The 17163-nt window shown below is 41.2% G+C and overlaps 1 protein-coding gene across 1 annotated transcript in view; it reads left to right on the forward strand.

The window, feature by feature from the left end:
- CPSF4 (cleavage and polyadenylation specific factor 4) overlaps window positions 1–17163 on the forward strand; it is an 878803-nt gene that overhangs the window by 364888 nt on the left and 496752 nt on the right. Inside the window, exon 6 of the mRNA XM_044089362.1 lies at window positions 4480–4561. Coding sequence (XP_043945297.1) covers window positions 4480–4561 — 82 coding nt within the window. The remainder of the gene's footprint in view (window positions 1–4479; window positions 4562–17163) is intronic.

The raw sequence follows: 17163 nt of genomic DNA on the forward strand, positions 1-17163 counted from the left end.
GAGGCTTAACCGTGGGGCTCTGAAATATCCCTTCTGATCAGGTAATTCTGAACCACCTTGTTCTTATTGGAAGGATTACCTTATCCCACGACTCTTCCCCCTCCCAGATAAAAGCATTCAACTCTATTATTATCCACAACTTCTCCTGTGGTTAATAAAAGTAAGTGTGACCAGTATATAAAGCTAAAGGGACTAAAAACATTTTAACTGCTTGTATCTTCCTGTCCATATTCATAAAACAGAGCTTCCAATTTCTTAGTTTTTGTATTGTCTTTTAGTCTCCTTCCACATATCCTCAGCTGCCATTACAGAATACTTTTTTAACCCGTACTCATAAGTATTTTATTTTATCATGTCCCCATAAATATGGGTTATTGCTGAACCAGTTTTTGTGTGGGTACATATTTCACAGCTGTTGCCTTTGTTTTGTCTTCGTTAATTTTGTATCCTGAAAAGACTTGAAAATGTCTTTTTTTTTTGGTTTGTTGCTAATTCTTTAAGATGAAAACTGCAGTTAAATGACTGAAGAAATACTGTCTTCCCATGTTGTTGATACAGGATGAGACTGAATGCTCCTTTTTAGTAATGAGATTCCCTTTTGTCAGCACTGCTCTTTCAAGGGCCACTGTTTTAGAAAAAGACCTTGTGTGAGGTGTCACTTTGTATCTTGTTTGATTGGGGGGCTAACTTCAAGCCTCAACCCTTTTCCTTGAGCAGGAATGAATCTATTAAATGTAAAGGAGCAATTGTTGAGTGTTAAATGGTGAAAATAGTGGGGTAGTTGAATAATATGCATGACTTTAGAAAGACTGCTGGTAAGCTGTTATATTTTGATGATAAGCTCAGAAAACTGTTAGCACAAAGACTTGGGAGACAATAAAATAGAAAGGTGTGTTGCCAGACTTAGGGAGCCTATGACTAGAAAAAAATTTCAAAGGCTCTATAGAGGTATTAGAAATATTTTAGAAAAAAAAATCTGCATAGAGCAAAGGAATTGGGAAACCAAGAAAATAAACAAATGAAAATATTTATAGAAGACTTAAATATGCCAAGGTTAGAGGAATTAATAGCAAAGATGGGAGAGGAGGAGGTGGAATTGTGATGTATAGTCGATCAACAGGGAAGTCCCCAGGAACAGATGCCATTTGGAAGTTAGGAGGGAAGAAGGTGGTTAATATCCCTGTCCATAATGAAGTGCACCTTGGACCTATGGATGGGAAACCATGTTTACCCCAGGACTGTTCCCTGCACTACTAATAGACAGAAACGACTTCTAAATGCTTTATCCCATGTATGGCCCCCCCCAGATCTATCTGTTTGATCCCAGTTTTTCTTATTACGGTTAATGTGTAACTGTTGACCATGGGATGGATAATGCAAATCTCTAACCAACTGGGATAGATTAATTCAAGCATTAAAAGAGAAATTGGCTAGGCTTAAAATGGCCCACAAGGCCAGCTAGCCAGGTACTTACCTATGAACCTTTAATATCTGGAAGGTTATGTTTAAGAATATTTTAAAGAAGAGACAGTATTGATGGCTATGTACCCAACTTCTTATGGACTAATTTCAGTTTTTAAGTATGGTTATAAAGTGTTTATAGTAGCTAGGAGAAGGGTTAAGGTGTTGTCATAACTGATGGATATGGATCATTGTGGTTTTGTTTAGAGGAGGCAAATATTTGGAGATGGTAACTGAGAAGACCCCACTTTTGATGATGGTTATTGATGCAGATAAGGTATTTGATAAATTTAGTTGAGATTTTGAGTAGGGCAGTGGCAACATTTGTGTTTCCTTATAGAATACTGGAGTTAAGAAGATGTACGAAGGGTCAGAGACAAGAACTTAAGTAGGAGAGTTACTGTGTAAGCAGTATTTGAATAGAGGAACCAGGCAGGGTTGTTCTTTCCCCTTTACTTGCTTTATTCTTAAAGCTGCTGGCAAAGGAAATAATGGGCTCTCAAATTCAGGGGGCGTTCCTTCGTTGAAGGTTGTGCGTTAGGCCCGGCAAGCCAGCACGTCAAAATCTACTGCCAATCATTAGCAGACCAGAGTTCCGCTGTGGCGAACCCTAACCGGGAAAAGCCAAAAGAAACGAACAAACAATTGGTTTGGTACTCAAGAAAAAAAAGTAGCCTTATTTGCAGAAGATGATATTTTGCACTTGATAAATCCAGAAAATGATATCTCAGTTTTGTCGAACATTTTGAGGTAGCTTCAGTTTTTTCAAGATATAAAGCAATTGAAGATAAAATAAAATCTGTAGTGCTAAACTATGTCCCCATATTTTTGCATACTTTGTCTGCTTGTCTGGAAACCTGACACCAGAAAAACATTCAAAGATAAATGAACATGGACTTTGGGTGTGGTATTAGCCTAGAAAGCAAAAAAGCTCACTGTGCACAGCGATATCCTTAATTATGGGAACACAAAAAGGTGAACTGTCTAGGTATTTGGATTAAAAAGGATTCTATTATGATGACCAATAATATGTTAGAAGAGGCTAAACAAAAGATGATACAGAAAATATTGAAGTTGGAAACTCTTGACTATGGTTAAGTTTCAAGCAGTGAAAATTATTTCTAGTCCATTTATCACTATATTCATGTCAGGCATATTTTTATCAGTCAGAGGAGAAGCTGTGGACCATAGTTAATAAGGAATTAAAGGGATTTTTTGCGAGGGAAAGAGGTCAAGTGGAATAAGTTGCTTCTTCCTATAGAACAAGGTGGTTTAGGATTACCAGATGCGAAGGGCTACTTTAGAGTTGCAAAGTTAAGACTGCTCTGCCTAACACAACCAATGACTACAAATCAAAGTGGAAAGAAATGATGTTGAAAGGGAGCGTAGGTGGGAGTCATGAATTCAGAGGAATTTTATTGAAGGAATGGTGCAAGATTTGGCAGTGGTTTAAAACCCCCTGACTTGCAGTGCATAGTGGAAGACCACCGTTTTATTGATACAGGGGCATGAATTTTCAGTCTGTACCTTTCCAGGATTGTGTGGCCTTTCCTGGTTGCCCCTTTTACTGAAGTCTAAAATATTGTACATATTTTCACAAAGTGGTGGAAAGAAAGATCTTTGGCCTAACCAGGATTGATCAGACCTTTCTTTTACAGAGTGCTGTGTTAGACCACCTATAAAATATCTTGCTCACTGATGAAATCTGCAGTTTAACAGTCCAAGTTTAATTTTTGAAGCTTGCGTGCTCTGTGGTTTTCAGGTTTGGCCTTTGGAAGATCCTATGTTTTGATTGTTATATCAGCTAGTGTAGTTTCTAAACTGCATGTTCAGCTGCTAATGTAGTCCTTGGAGGGCTTCGACTAGATGTCAGGAATCACTATATAGTGTTTATAGCCACTGTCTGAGCTGGTCCCGTCGCTTCAGTTTTAAAGTTTGCACAAAAACTCTTTTTGTATTACTGCAGAATAAAAAAAGGAGGGCCACTAACTAGCCAAGCAAACATTGTCCATATAGATGACATCTAATTTTTTTTTTTCGGCCATCAAAAGGCCTGATGGCCCCATCATAGTGCCTTTAAAAAGGTATTCTTTAAAAAGTAGTGGCTTTTTTCTTCCGGTTAGTCCCTGTTAGACATTGTTGTAGAGTGTGTTTTAGACGTTCATATTGGAGCCAGTCAGTAGTCTTTGTACAATTTTATACAGTGTAGATTTTTCTTTGTATTGTATAGGTAGTACCTTGTTGTTTGGCAGGATTGTTCTGCAGGGCATAATGTTTTTGCCCTTTCTATTTAATTGCTTAGCTTAGTTGCTTAGTCTGAGAAAACTGTTTTAGATTGTGGTCAGTTGTCTGTAATTATTTTAGTGTTATTGATTCAAGATGGTAGTGTGTCGCAAGTGTTGCCATATCTATTAACCATAGAGACAAATGTGGAAGGATTTCTTTATTTTCCCCTCCCTGCATCTTGCATTGACTCTCTGGATTTCTAGGATCTACTGTGTATATAATTAGTAAACGTAAAAGTTTATGATGTCAGTAGACTTTTGATTTTTTTTTTTTTGCTTGGTAATGTGACTGGGTTCAAATGTGGGAGAATCAGAAACTAGGGACACACTATCAGCAGACCCTTAATACTGGCATCTTGCAGTAAGTGCCGTTTTTTTGAAGTGCTGTGCTTCAGTTGACAGTGTAGATTTCGTGGACAAAAGTAATTGTGAAAGAGGGCTTTACACTTTCTTGAGGTCAGAAACATGAGTGAATCTATTTCAGGTATGGAAATCTCTCAAAGATCTATATTTATAGTGCATACTCCGTCTCATATCAGTACTGTCTGCAGCTATGGAATAAGTAATGCTTAAATCAGACCACCATGTGAATAGCAATTTTTGTTAATATGGAGTCATTTTTTGTTTTGTTTTGATGTTTATTCTGTAAGTGTTATGTATTTCTAATGCACATATTTGAACTCCTGCTAAATCAAACTACATATGATTAACTGTTTTTCACTCTTGCCTTTAGCCCTCGATTTGAACTGCCAATGGGAACCCAAGAACAGCCTCCTCTTCCACAGCTGCCACAGACTCAGCAGAAGTCTCTCTATGTATGTTTGTACTGTAATGTAGTAGTACTTTGTTACTCATTGTGGTATCTAGGCGAGGACTGCTAAGCACAAGTGTTTTTTTTTTTTTTTCTGGACCATTAGGTGGTTATATGCATTATTTAGTTTCACTATATACATGTTAAATTTGTGGAAGTCTATCTGTGTTGACAGCAGTCTTCGTATACCTTGCTAGCTTAGTGACTGAACATCACTGCTACTCTGTCAATTTGGATTAAATGACCATCAGAATTGTTATGTAATTTTGTTGGAACAGTTTGCTTCTCAGAGGAAACTTTGAAAAAAAAATATGTATAACACTGTTTTAAATAAGAAATGACAAAATGATGAACAAATGGAATATCACAAAAAGTAGAAGTCATGAAGTGCAAGTGTAATGAATGTAGTACCAGTGACATAACAAAAAGTGATTATCTTTAATAAAGTGCATATCTCATTTTGGGGGAATCCTGCACTTTAAGTAGTGTTTTGACAAAATGGGAATTGTCAAGGGTTTCTGTAAATTCCTGTTTGTCAAAAACTACCTGCTGAATAGAGAACAGTCTCATAATTGCTATGCAGTTTCAACATTACTGTATTTAGCAGTGCAGAGGTGTAGAGTGCTGTGAGGGTTGCCATCTTGCAGAAGTGCTGTTTAAAATGCATTCCAGTTTAAAGATCTACGACCTTAACTGCCTTCGCAAACAGAACTAGTTTTGCCAAAATATGACTTTATCTTTAGCCATAGATCTGTATTTTAGAGAGTATTCCCTAACTAACAAGTAATGAGGAGAGGGTATATTCTCTGATGCACTATATTTGCAGATTCTGTCCAAATACGACTTTTTTTGGTGCTTATCTAGAAGGTAGCAAGTAATTTTTAAATGCTTCAGATCACTTGTCTTGGTTTGTTGCAAGTCCCATTCCCTCAAGTGTACCAGTCACTCTTTGTAGTCCTTATATTCTTCTGCCAGTCTCGCATGACTATCATGTGAGTTGCTTTTAGTCTGCCACCCAAGCACCTTACCAATCTCTTTGGCTATAGACTGCCCACTTATCACTTAGTCTGTCATTAGTGCTTCTCAAATGACTTCTTTGGTTGCTTACAGTTGAATCTTTCACTGACCTAAGTTTTCTGTGAAGCCCGTAACTTAGTGGTTGCACTTTGCTGAGTCTAGCAGTCTTCTTGGAATTGTATATCATACCCAAATGGTTTTCATAGTAATCTAACAGACCTTGTACACATTACAGGTCTCTTGTGGTGCGGGTCGTCCTTCTCTACCATCAAGGCTACAATTTCAACTTGCAGTCTCTCAGCACCAATGCAAACTTTCCCAAGTTTCAGCTTTTCCATTTATCTGTAGTCCATTGCTCTCCATATTCATGTGCAGAGATTGCTTGTGCTGTTTTGTAAGTGTTGGTCACAGATAGTCCCAGACTTCATTACTTTAGTTGTCAATGTTTTGAACTGTGTTTGGATGTTTGTCTTAGTAGACTTGGAGATTTTGTTACCCAAGGACAATTTCATCAATTTTCCATTGAAAAATTTCCCATTTTTCTTACTCATTTGTGCATAGGTTTCCTCACCACAGCGCTGCTGGGTATAGATTGTGTGGAGTAGAATACTACAAGTTATTTCTGCATGTTTGTTTGTTTTATTTATTTAATTTATGTATTTATTGTGTTTGGCTACTCACAGTTCTTGGTTATAGAGGGAGAGGGTTTTAAAGTTATTGTGTGTGGCCGTAAATTTCCACTCCAGGACTACCATGTTAGGTATGTGGAATGTGTGATACTTTCTGACCTGCTAGTAAAGAGCATTATGTATGAAGAATTTGATAAGCAAACTTTAATCAATTGCAAGAATAAACTTTTTTTAAGGTTTAATTTCTTTAGATGATAGCCATGTTCCTTCTACCTTCAAGGTTTCTTATGAGTAGAAGGACAAATTTCACATAAAAATGCAATGAAAGACATAAGATGGGCAAATGTAAAGAATGAGAGATCTAAGGAGTCCCCCCTCCCCCAGTGAAGCTTTCCTGGTATGAAGGAGAGTTTTTTTTCTGTTGAATCCGTTTTGTCAAAGCTTGCTGTTAGTTCTGGTGAAGGGGTGTTTTAACAACTCTGAGGACAGAGTTTCTTCTTTCTACAGGACAGGAATAGTTTCTTTTAGGTTTCTCTGGCTCAGACATCCCATTCTAGTTAACCCCACTAAGTTTATTTCTCACACTGCCATTATGGGCATCAACTGTGACCTGTTCTCACAAGCTGTACTGCAGAATGAAGTGGGTTTGGGCCTGCTCATATTCCTTCTCTTTTACCAAGCTTGATCAGGAGAGTGATTTGCCCTGAACTCCTCCTGCTTTTTCATCATTTCAGGTTCTGGTGCTTGTTAGATGAGTGCCACCCAGCTCCCTGCTGACATCACAGTGAAACTCACTGGTATGCCCTCTGTCAAGATAGGAGCTTTTGGCCTTTGAACACTTGGGGCTATGAACCTCAGCATTCACATCAGTGTTGAAGAATTTAAGACCAAAGGTTAATATCCACTCTTTAACCCATTTTAGTGCAGACCAGCTTCGGCTGTTAAGTGCCATTTGCAGCACTGATACCAAGCTTGGTTCCAGTGCTGCAGCCTCAGTCACAAAAGTCTTCCCAAGTGCTAGTGTTATGGGTTATTTCCTCTGGAGTCCTTGTCCATGTAGGATGTTCTTCGTGTTTCACTGTTGCAGTCATCATATTTGGGTTATCTGCTTGCAGTAGCCCTCAGTCGGTCTGATTATCAAAGTCTTGGGTCTTGCGTTGGTTGCGGTCTCATCTTCCTTGACGTCAGGTAGTCAGGGTATAAAGCATGCAGCCAATGCCATTACATCAGTCTTTCTTGCCATGCGGTGCCCAAAGCAGAAGCAGTTCGCAAGTGCCGGTCGGCCAACTCTTGAAATTTTAGTTTTCGAGTTTCAGAACCGAAGTCTTCAACTAAAGCTAAGTACCCCATTGGGGAAACTTTTTCTTGCTCTAAACCGATGTCAGTAAAAGTCAATAATTGTATTTCTTGTGGAAAACAAATACCTCACAAAGATTTTCATTCGTAATGTATTCCTTGCCTAGGCCCTGTCCACGACGTACGTCGCTGTCTGTTTTGTGTATTATTTAAGCAATGAACTATTCGTCGTAAGTATATTTACACTTCTAAATATTTTGGTACTCTGTTTAATTATCTAGATATGTCTTCGGTAAGCCATCTGACTACTGACTTTCTGAAAAAACGCAATGATAGGTCCAAAGCTGCCGACGACGCTTCTCCTAAGCCAGTCGCCAGTTCGTTGGTAGTCAGTGAGGTGCTTTCGCAGCCCCCGATACCCACTACTTCAGATTCGCAGGCCTCTACTGAGACCCATTCGGAGTCAGGTATGCCGCGAGATGCTTCAACTGTGGAACCTGTGGATTTCTCTACCTTGGATGTGTCCAGATCCACAGGCACCAGCTTCTGAGGGTGTATTCAGGCCTACTGACTTGCATATTAAACCAACGCCATCTTCTTCAAGGCCTAAAACTTGAACTATGCCTAGAAAACCAACGCCCAGACCGCATGGTCAGGCCTCTATACCTAGAAAACAGATAAGAATGGCTGAAGACCTTATTACTTTAATCAGGGGAAGCTAACCTTCCCCCTCTAAGTGACCTAGGACTGAATTTGCTTATGATACTTCTGACCAGGATTCTGAAATTTGTTTCCTCTGATGACCAGGATTTACCCTTATCCACCTATGAGGATTATAATGCAGAGGGCTCTATTCCCTCTGCTCCCCCCAAGAGGATTTCTCTTTTGGTGAAACCCTGCATACTCTGAGGGAGCACTTTCGCTGGGAAAGCCAGAATTACGCTAATTCTAAAAAGAGGCTTGGGGATTTCTTACTCCTGCCCCAGCACAGACCTTTAGCTGTCCCTCCGGTTGTAGACATTGTTGATGATGCCTTTTTTGAATCTAGCTTGGCCCCTGACTCTCTACCTCCTGCTCCCAGAAAACTTGATAGATATTACAGGGTTCCTGACTCGCATAAGTACCTTTTTAAAAATTCTACTGCGGATCCTGAGACCATTTCACAGGGACCCAAGGGCATCAAGGCTTCTACTGCCAAAAATCCTACCCCCTCTGATAGAGACTACGGGGCACTGGATAGATGGGGTAAGACAGCATACACTTCTGCAACTTTGGTCATTAGGGCCTTAAACTGTCAGTTTCATATGTTAAAGTATCAGCAGCGTATTATTGGATCGCTTAAACAGAAAATGATGTTGATTCCTGACTGTGCTGAATATAAGGATTTACAGGATTTAATGCACTCTGCTGAACAGGTTGGAAAGCATACTTTGCAATGTGGTTTTGATTCACTAGAGGCATCTTGCAGGGCTGCTGTCGCTGGGTCTGTACTTAGAAGGCATGCTTGGCTTAAGGAGCAATCTTTGCCAGATCATGTTAAAGCTAAATTGCTGGATGCTCCCTTAAATCAGGACCGCCTGTTTGGCAACATAGCAGAAGAAGTTCTTAAAAAGATGGAGGGAAAAGCTAAATCTATGCAAACTGTTAAAGATTTTCTACAATTACAACCTCCAAGATTTAGTAGGCATTGGCTGTCTAAGAATTGGTATTTTCCTGCCTCTTCCAGGCCTTCTTAGTCCAAGCCCCGAACCAGCAGAACACCCAGGCTTCAGTCCCGGGGTACACACAGGACTAAGCAGTGGGGGGCTCCCACTTCCAAATTTGGGAGTAGTAAGACTCCCCCCTATGGTAAACTCTCATTGACTTAACTTTAAAACTTCCAAGCACTTCTTACCTGACTGCTCCTTTAGGGGGGAAGATTGCTCTGCATGCAAAAAACTGGGACCTCATTACCCAGGACAAATGGGTTTTAAATATAGTCTCCCAAGGATACAGATTTCACTTCCACACCTTGCCAACACCAAACAGGTGGCCAGATCTACCCCCAAATCAGTTGGCAGAGGCTCAAAAGCAAGCACTCTCTAATAAAGACAAAACTGTACCAGAAGAGGAAAAGGGACTAGGCTTCTACTCAAGACTTTTCCTGGTACCCAGAAAAGACAACTCATGGCGTCTTATCCTGGACCTTTCCATATTAAACACATTTTTGGTGATTCCAAAATTCAAGGTGCTAACTCTTTACCAGTTACTTCCTATGCTAGGCAAAGATGCCTGGTTGGCAACACTGGATTTAAAGGAAGCCTACCTGCACATCCCAATTAGGGAATCTTGCAGAAGATACCTACGCTTCAAAGCAGGCTACATGCACTATCAGTTCTCTGCACTGCCCTTTGGCTTATCTGTTGCGCCCAGGGTATTCATAAAGTGTCCAGCTCCAGTCATTGCATTTTGCAGACAAAGAAATATTCAGATATACCCATACCTGGACAATTGTCTAATTCAGGCAGAAAGCCAGGACATACTTTTGAATCATCTGGCATTTGTACAAAAGGTGCTAACTTGTCTGGGGTACACCATAAACGAAAATAAATCACATTTGGTACCCTGTCAACAAATTATATTCCTGGGAGCAAGCTTGAACACAACTTCCCAGATGGCTTTCTTCAAGCCAGGGAAACAAATTCATTTGACAACTTACTTCAAACTAATGGCCACAAAAACCCTGCTATCTGCAAGGCAAATACTGCAAGCCTTGGTGTTCGTGGCCTCCTTCATTCTACTAATTCCATATGCAAGACTGCATATGAGGAAACTACAATGGTATCTAAAAAGCCTGTTGTGTCTGCATTCTCAGGATCTAGAAGCATTGATTCCTATCATACCTTGCCTACAGTTAGAGTTCCTTTGGTGGGCAGAGGCCTGTCACCAAAACAAGGGACTTCCTTTCACTCTACCCCCTGCCGCCCAAACCCTAACAGACGCATCAGACTATGCATGGGGGGCTCACCTGGCAGGGAAGTGCATTCAGGACAAATGGAACCAAAGTCAAATGCACCTGCATATCAATCAAAAAGAAATGTTAGCTGTACAGAATGCTCTGACAGCCTCCAAAGACCACATTCTTCCAGGACAATTAATGGTAAGGATGGACAACACCACTGTTATGTGGTACATAAACAAGCAGGGGGTTACCCATTCTTACCCCCCTCTGCAGACTAGCCATGGCTCTGTGGAACACAGCCTTGAGCTACCAAGTGCATCTACAGGCTCAATTCCTGCCAGGAAAGCTAAATACACTGGCAGACGAACTCAGCAGAAATCTCATTGACCCACACGAGTGGAAACTGGAACCAAAGATTTTCAACATGTTGATAAACAAATGAGGGAGCCCAGATATAGACCTGTTTGCCTCCCCCCAGAACTACCAATTGGACAAATTCTGCACAAGGACTCCCCACAAACAAGCTTGGAAAGTGGATGCTCTGTCCTTCAGCTGGAAAAATCTATCAGTTTATGCCTTTCCTCCTCTGCCTCTCCTCTTCAAAGTACTACTAAAGATCAAACAGGACAAACCAAGGATGATACTGATTGCACCAGACTGGCCACGCCAGCACTGGTACCCCCTCTTGCGCAGTTTGTCACTGCTGGCTCCATGGCACCTGCTTCAGACCCCTACCCTGCTGTCACAGCAGGAGAGCCACATTCTGCACCCTCTGCTTCAAATCCTGACATTGGCAGCCTGGCTAATTACCTAATCTCTCCGTTACCATCCCTCAGTAAACAAGTTTTGTATTTCATTTTGGAGACAGACGCCTAGTACAAGAAAATCTATTGCTGACAAATGGAAAAGATTCTGTGCCTGGAACCAAACTCAAGAGATGGGCACAGCAGCGCCCAATTTACCTCAGATTCTTCAATACTTAACTGAGATGCTTCACAAGGGCCTTTCTTTTTCCTCCATCAAAATTCACGCCTCAACCATTTCAGCTCATTACAACGAAGAACTACCCCTCTTCTCTCATCCACTGCTCAAGCAGTTCCTCAGAGGGGCCAAAAACTTAAGATCACCCAGGAGAACCCCAACTCCAGCCTGGGACCTTAACTTTGTATTGGAAAAACTCACTGTTCCTGCTTTTGAGCCAGCTGCAAGTGCAGAGTTAAAATTTCTTTCTTGGAAAACAGCCTTCCTTTTAGCAATTACTTCAGCAAGAAGAGTATCTGAACTAGAGGCCCTTATGGCAATGGAACCTTTCATCATGTTTCATGCAGACAGGGTGTCCCTCAGGACCAATCCCTACTTCATGCCCAAGGTGGTATCCAGTGTGGCTCTTAATCAGTCCATTCATTTGCCAACTTTCTTTTCTTATCCACAGAACAAAGGGGAACGGATACTGCACTCCTTAGATGTGCACAGATAGCTTAGATTTTACTTGGACAGGACTAAACCTCAAAGGAAATCTGAACTGCTGGTGGCTTTTGCTGCAGGGGCAGAGGGGAAGGCTATTTCAAAGCATAGCATTTATAAATGGATAGGCTATTGCATTCATTTCTGCTATAAGCACCATGGAAAACCTATCCCACAGGGGATTAGATCCCATTCAACCAGGGCTACATCTACTTCTACAGTCTTTCTCAGAGGTGTACCTACCAGGGACATCCTAGAAGCTGCTACCTGGAGTTCTGTACATACTTTCACCAAGCATTACCATTTACCAATTTTCTCTAAATCTAGAGCTGGTTTTGCCACTGCAGCCTTGCAGGGCCTTATAGCTGGTCCTAATGCTATCTAAATTCCTCCTCCCATCCTTAGCTTTGGGAATCTACCCAAATATGATGGCTGCAACAGTGAAACATGAATAACATAGTACAGTTGTGTACACGTACCATAAATTTAGATGTTCGAGTGTATTCACTGTTGCAGTTTTGGTTACCCTCCCTCCAGCCCCCTGACTTGTTTTGGCTATACCTCTACTCTCCTTTACTATGCTTAAAAGCTTTTTGGTGTATTTGCTTTTTTGTTGGAGGTATAACTTTGTGTGTGTGTGTGTGTGTGTGTGTGTATATATATATATATATATATATATATATATATATATATATATATATATATATATATATATATATATATTTATATATATATATATATATATATATGTATTTTTGTATATGTGTGTGTGTGTGTGTACATATATATATATATATATATATATATATATATATATATATATATATATATGTATATATACATATGTATATTTAATTGCTTCCCATTGGGGGGCACCTGACATCTGGGGCAAGAAAAACTGATGTAATGGTATCGGCTGCATGCTTTATACCCCTGACTACCTGACGTCATGGAAGATGACAACAACCAATGCAGGACCCAAGACGTTGATAATCAGGCTGACTGAGGGCTACCTGCAAGCAGATAACCCAGATGTGATGACTGCAACAGTGAATACACTCTAACATCTACATTTATGGTAAGTGTACACAACTGTACTTTCTGCCCTAAGGCAACTTTGTCATTATCAGGTCAGATGATTTGATAGTCTTCTACAGTGACTGAGCCAGAGGGGGTCATCTTCCCTGGAAGTATTTATGCTCATGAGACCAACCAAGAAAAGATGCAAGAGGAAGCATCTGTGTTCTCCAGGCTATTCTCCAGAGCTGTCCAAGGCTGATTCCCCTGTATCCCCCCAATGATTCTAAGTTTGGGGACGTTCTCTTAATGATGCAGTAGAAGGGTTTAGCCCCCATCAGATTTTGTCCATCTCAGAGAAGGTTCTGCGTGAAACTTTTTGATTATTCTTGTCATTTTCCTTGGGTAGATGTTATACCCCCCACCCCCATTTACTCATAGGAAATATGATCACATTAGTTGCTGCAGAGCAGTGATTCACCAGCCATAATTGTTACCTTTTCAATGCAGATCTTTGAAAAGTTGAAAATATTGTCTCCGGTAGTTGACCTGAGTTATGGGTTAAAATTAAAATTTAGACTTGTCCAGTCTTGCCATATGTAGTAGTTAATGGTGCAATAATGGCAGCAGGCACTAGAGTGATAGTGCACTATCTTTCTTGACTTTTTGTCTGATTTCCAAGAGAACTTTAAAGGGACAGTCCCAGGGATTTTTTTTGTTTTGATTCAGCCTTTGCTTACATTTCAGGTTTGCCTTTCTGAGCATGATCACCTTTGGCTGAGGGGGGTGGGGGAAGAATGCCTGAAGGAAGTTTCAAAGGTGTTGGCGAAATTCCATCTCAAATTGCAGTGGCGACCCCTAACCGGGAAAAGCCGAAAGACACAAACAAACAGCTCTCCCTGTGAGCCATTCATTAGTTTAATCTGTACATTTTACCCAATAAGAAAAGTAGCCTTTCAGGAATTTTATGACTTGACTGCTGTTGCTACTCTAGAAAGCACATCAGTAATAGTAAAACAGTTTTTTTGTTTTTTTCATTTCATACTTTATTCTGTGGTGATTGTGAATCCTGGCCATCTACAACAATTTTATGACATGGCTTCTACCTATAGAAAGCATCTGAGTCAGGCAAACAGTGGAAACCATATTTATAGAATCATAGTTACTAGGCTATTGGCCCTGAGGCCCTTATAAGCCTAGCCAAAAGTTTAGCCTATGTTTAGACAACTCAGGACCTGATGCCCCTGTCCAGCACGGACACTGGCGGAATTCCAGGGGTGTATTTTCTGTTTCCCATCCAGTTGTCCAGGTTGCGCTTAAAAAGGGATGAAGAGGTACTTTGCTTGATATGGAGATGGAGCCCATTCCGCAGATATGGGAGTCTCTGGGAAACATCTGTCCCACTAACAAGTCCTATTGATGTCACAGACCAGGTTGAGGCCACGCGTGTGGGTTACTTGTGTGGAGCTCGACTTACGGATATGCATCAGTCCATCAAGGTGGGGTCCGAGATCGCCTTGTGTTCCAGACAGAGGTCACCTCTGAGGAGTCTGTATGAAACTGAGTAGAGGGATAGGGCTTTTAGCCTATCTGTGTATGGTAGATTTTTGAAGCCCTGGATTCTCCTGTTGAGGTACCTCTGTGGTCTCTCCAGTTGCTGCATGTGCTTTGCGAGGTATGTGCTGAACGGGGCGTTGTACTTAATAATGGGCCTTATAAGGGAAGAATACAGGGATGTTATGATCTTCATGTCCTTGGATGATACCCTTATTTATGACGTGGGCTGTGTAGAAAGCTTTCTGTACAACGGAAACAACATGGTAGTCAGAAGTCAGGTTGCTGTCAAGCTGGGTGCCCAAATCCCTCACGACTGATTGTGTGCTTAGGATGTTATTAATGTGATAATTTGTGGGGATGTCACTCTCCCCATATGGGATGATGATGCATTTTTTTCGTTTTCAGCTTGAGGCCATGTTTCTGGCACCAGTCATTTGTTTGGGTGAGACCCTCTTGGAAGATGTCCATATCATTAGGTGAATTGATGACAGTGCCCATCTTGCAGTCATCTGTAAACCTGGTCAGCCGTGGCCCACTGGTTTTGGCCTGCACCTCAGAAAAGTATATACCAAATAAGAGGCCCCAAGACTGAACCCTGGGATACGCTGCTCATTATGGGTCTACTGCTTGAGGTGGCTTTCCCTACTTTGATTAGGTGGGTTCTCTCAGTGCACCAGTATGCTGCCCATCTGGTAACGTATGGATTGATGCCTAGTTGAGAGAGTTTCTATTCTACCCGAGTGAAGAATAGTGTCGAAGGCTTTGGCCTTGTTGATCAGGCGATGGGTCTGTAATTTTCTGGATTGATGGACGCTCCACTTTTGTGCAAAGGGATGATAGTGGCTATCCTCCATTCAACTCAGATGAAGCCGGTACAAAGGCTTCGGTTGAACAGGGTGGCCTAATGGTGCTGCAAGTTCTTGCCTGAGCTCATGTAGGGTGCATCCTTGGATGTTATCGGGTCCCATGTAGCTGTATTTTTTGCCTTTGAGAGAGCAGTGATGAACCATTCCGTAGATATAAGGGGAAGAGGGCAGGTACTGGGATTATCCTGATTTACTGATGGGGGGATAGAGGGATGAAGTTTTCACTTAATCTGTCAGCCAGCAAGTTTGCTGTATCTACGGCATTTGTGTATGTGGTGTCTTTGACCACCAGTTTTGAACAGATCTGGGTGCTTCCTTTGAGATTGTGGACATATGTGTCTTACATGTTTTATTGCATTCTCATTTTTGAATACTAGCCTGGTGTAATGACTTTCTGACCTGCTAGTAATTCCATAGAAAGAGACTGTGTGACAGAAGGTTGGAGCATTAGGAGGTGCACTATTCTGTTCCCTTTTCAGCTTCTAGTTTGATCTGTGCTGATTTCTGAATACTACTAGAGAAATGCACTATTTTTTTTAAGAACAGGCTGCTTGTACATCTGTAGAAGCATGAGTGATGCAAAATTTAAAAAAATTAGTATACACTGATGTCCTTTTTCCCCGGCACAGCTTTTTTATTCTAAATATGAACCAGGAGCTGTGGGCAGAGTTCCCCAAGCCAATGCAAGTCTGAGAGGAACACTAATCCAAAGATTAGTTTATCCTGGGAGCTGAAATAAGACTGGAACTGTGGATTTACAGGATATTTAAAAGTAAAGTGACACTGTGGGTGGGAATGAAAGTGATGTGTCAAAGTGGGTGTGATTTCTGTCAGCTTAAATTGAACCCCAATTTTAAACACTGTGATTGTCCCTTTAAGTTGTCCTTGTTAAATGTTGTTTTTAATGACGCCACAAGTAAAAATCTAAACTGGAGTGTAGTGAAAAGAGTGAAAAATGCTAGTGGCTCTTCATGTTATGTTTGTGGCTTCTCATCATTCCCTTTCAAGAATGCAAATGGCTCCATGCCAGAAGTGATTTTGGCATGACCAACCAAGATCAGCAGCCCAGAAGGAGCCAGTGTGGGTGTTGCAGTAGTTCTTTTTTGAGGCAGACACCAACCTAGTGGTAGAGGTTCTAGGATTGGTTGAGAACTTCATGGCTTTACAGACCTGGAGCAACAACAGTCTCTCTGAAGCCTTGCATGACTTTTTCTTTCTGGAGCCAGTTGGGTGGCATCTGTGTCTTGGCTGCTTGGATGGGATGGCCCTCACATGTGACCTGTGGATATTGGACAGAGCATCCATGTGATATGTCATTCAGTTTCGTACCTCTCCCAAGTTGCTGCCCCCTTTATCTTCAGGATTTTTTCATCCCATCAGAAGAGGGCAGCATTTGCTGAAGTCATCAGTTTGTTTAGAAGTTTTGCATCTAGGAGGCTCCATCAGACCAGAAATGTTCTGGCTATTGCTTTAGATTCCTTTTGCCTGCTAAAAAGATCCAAGTATCTCAAGCCTATTCTGGATCTAAGCAGCCTAAATAAGAAAATTCCAAAGCAGAAGTTCCTTTGCCTGTCCAAGGAAGATTAGATGTGCTGAATGGACCAGTAAGATGCGTACCTGCACATAAAGATCACCAAGGAGTTGAGGGAGTTTGAGCCTTGGCTTTTGGGTCTGTCCATAGTCTGTCAGCATCTTTACAAAGTCTAGGCAGCAGTGACAGCTTTCCAGGGGCTTTGAGACTTGAAGATTTTTCCATTTCCTAGATGACTGGCTCCTCGCAGTTCCAGCTGTAGAGAATCTCCCTTCTTCCAAGTATTCT

Source organism: Protopterus annectens, chromosome 12.part0 (assembly GCF_019279795.1).
Source record: "Protopterus annectens isolate FY-2018-M chromosome 12.part0, PAN1.0, whole genome shotgun sequence".
In the NCBI taxonomy this organism is placed as follows: domain Eukaryota; kingdom Metazoa; phylum Chordata; order Ceratodontiformes; family Protopteridae; genus Protopterus; species Protopterus annectens.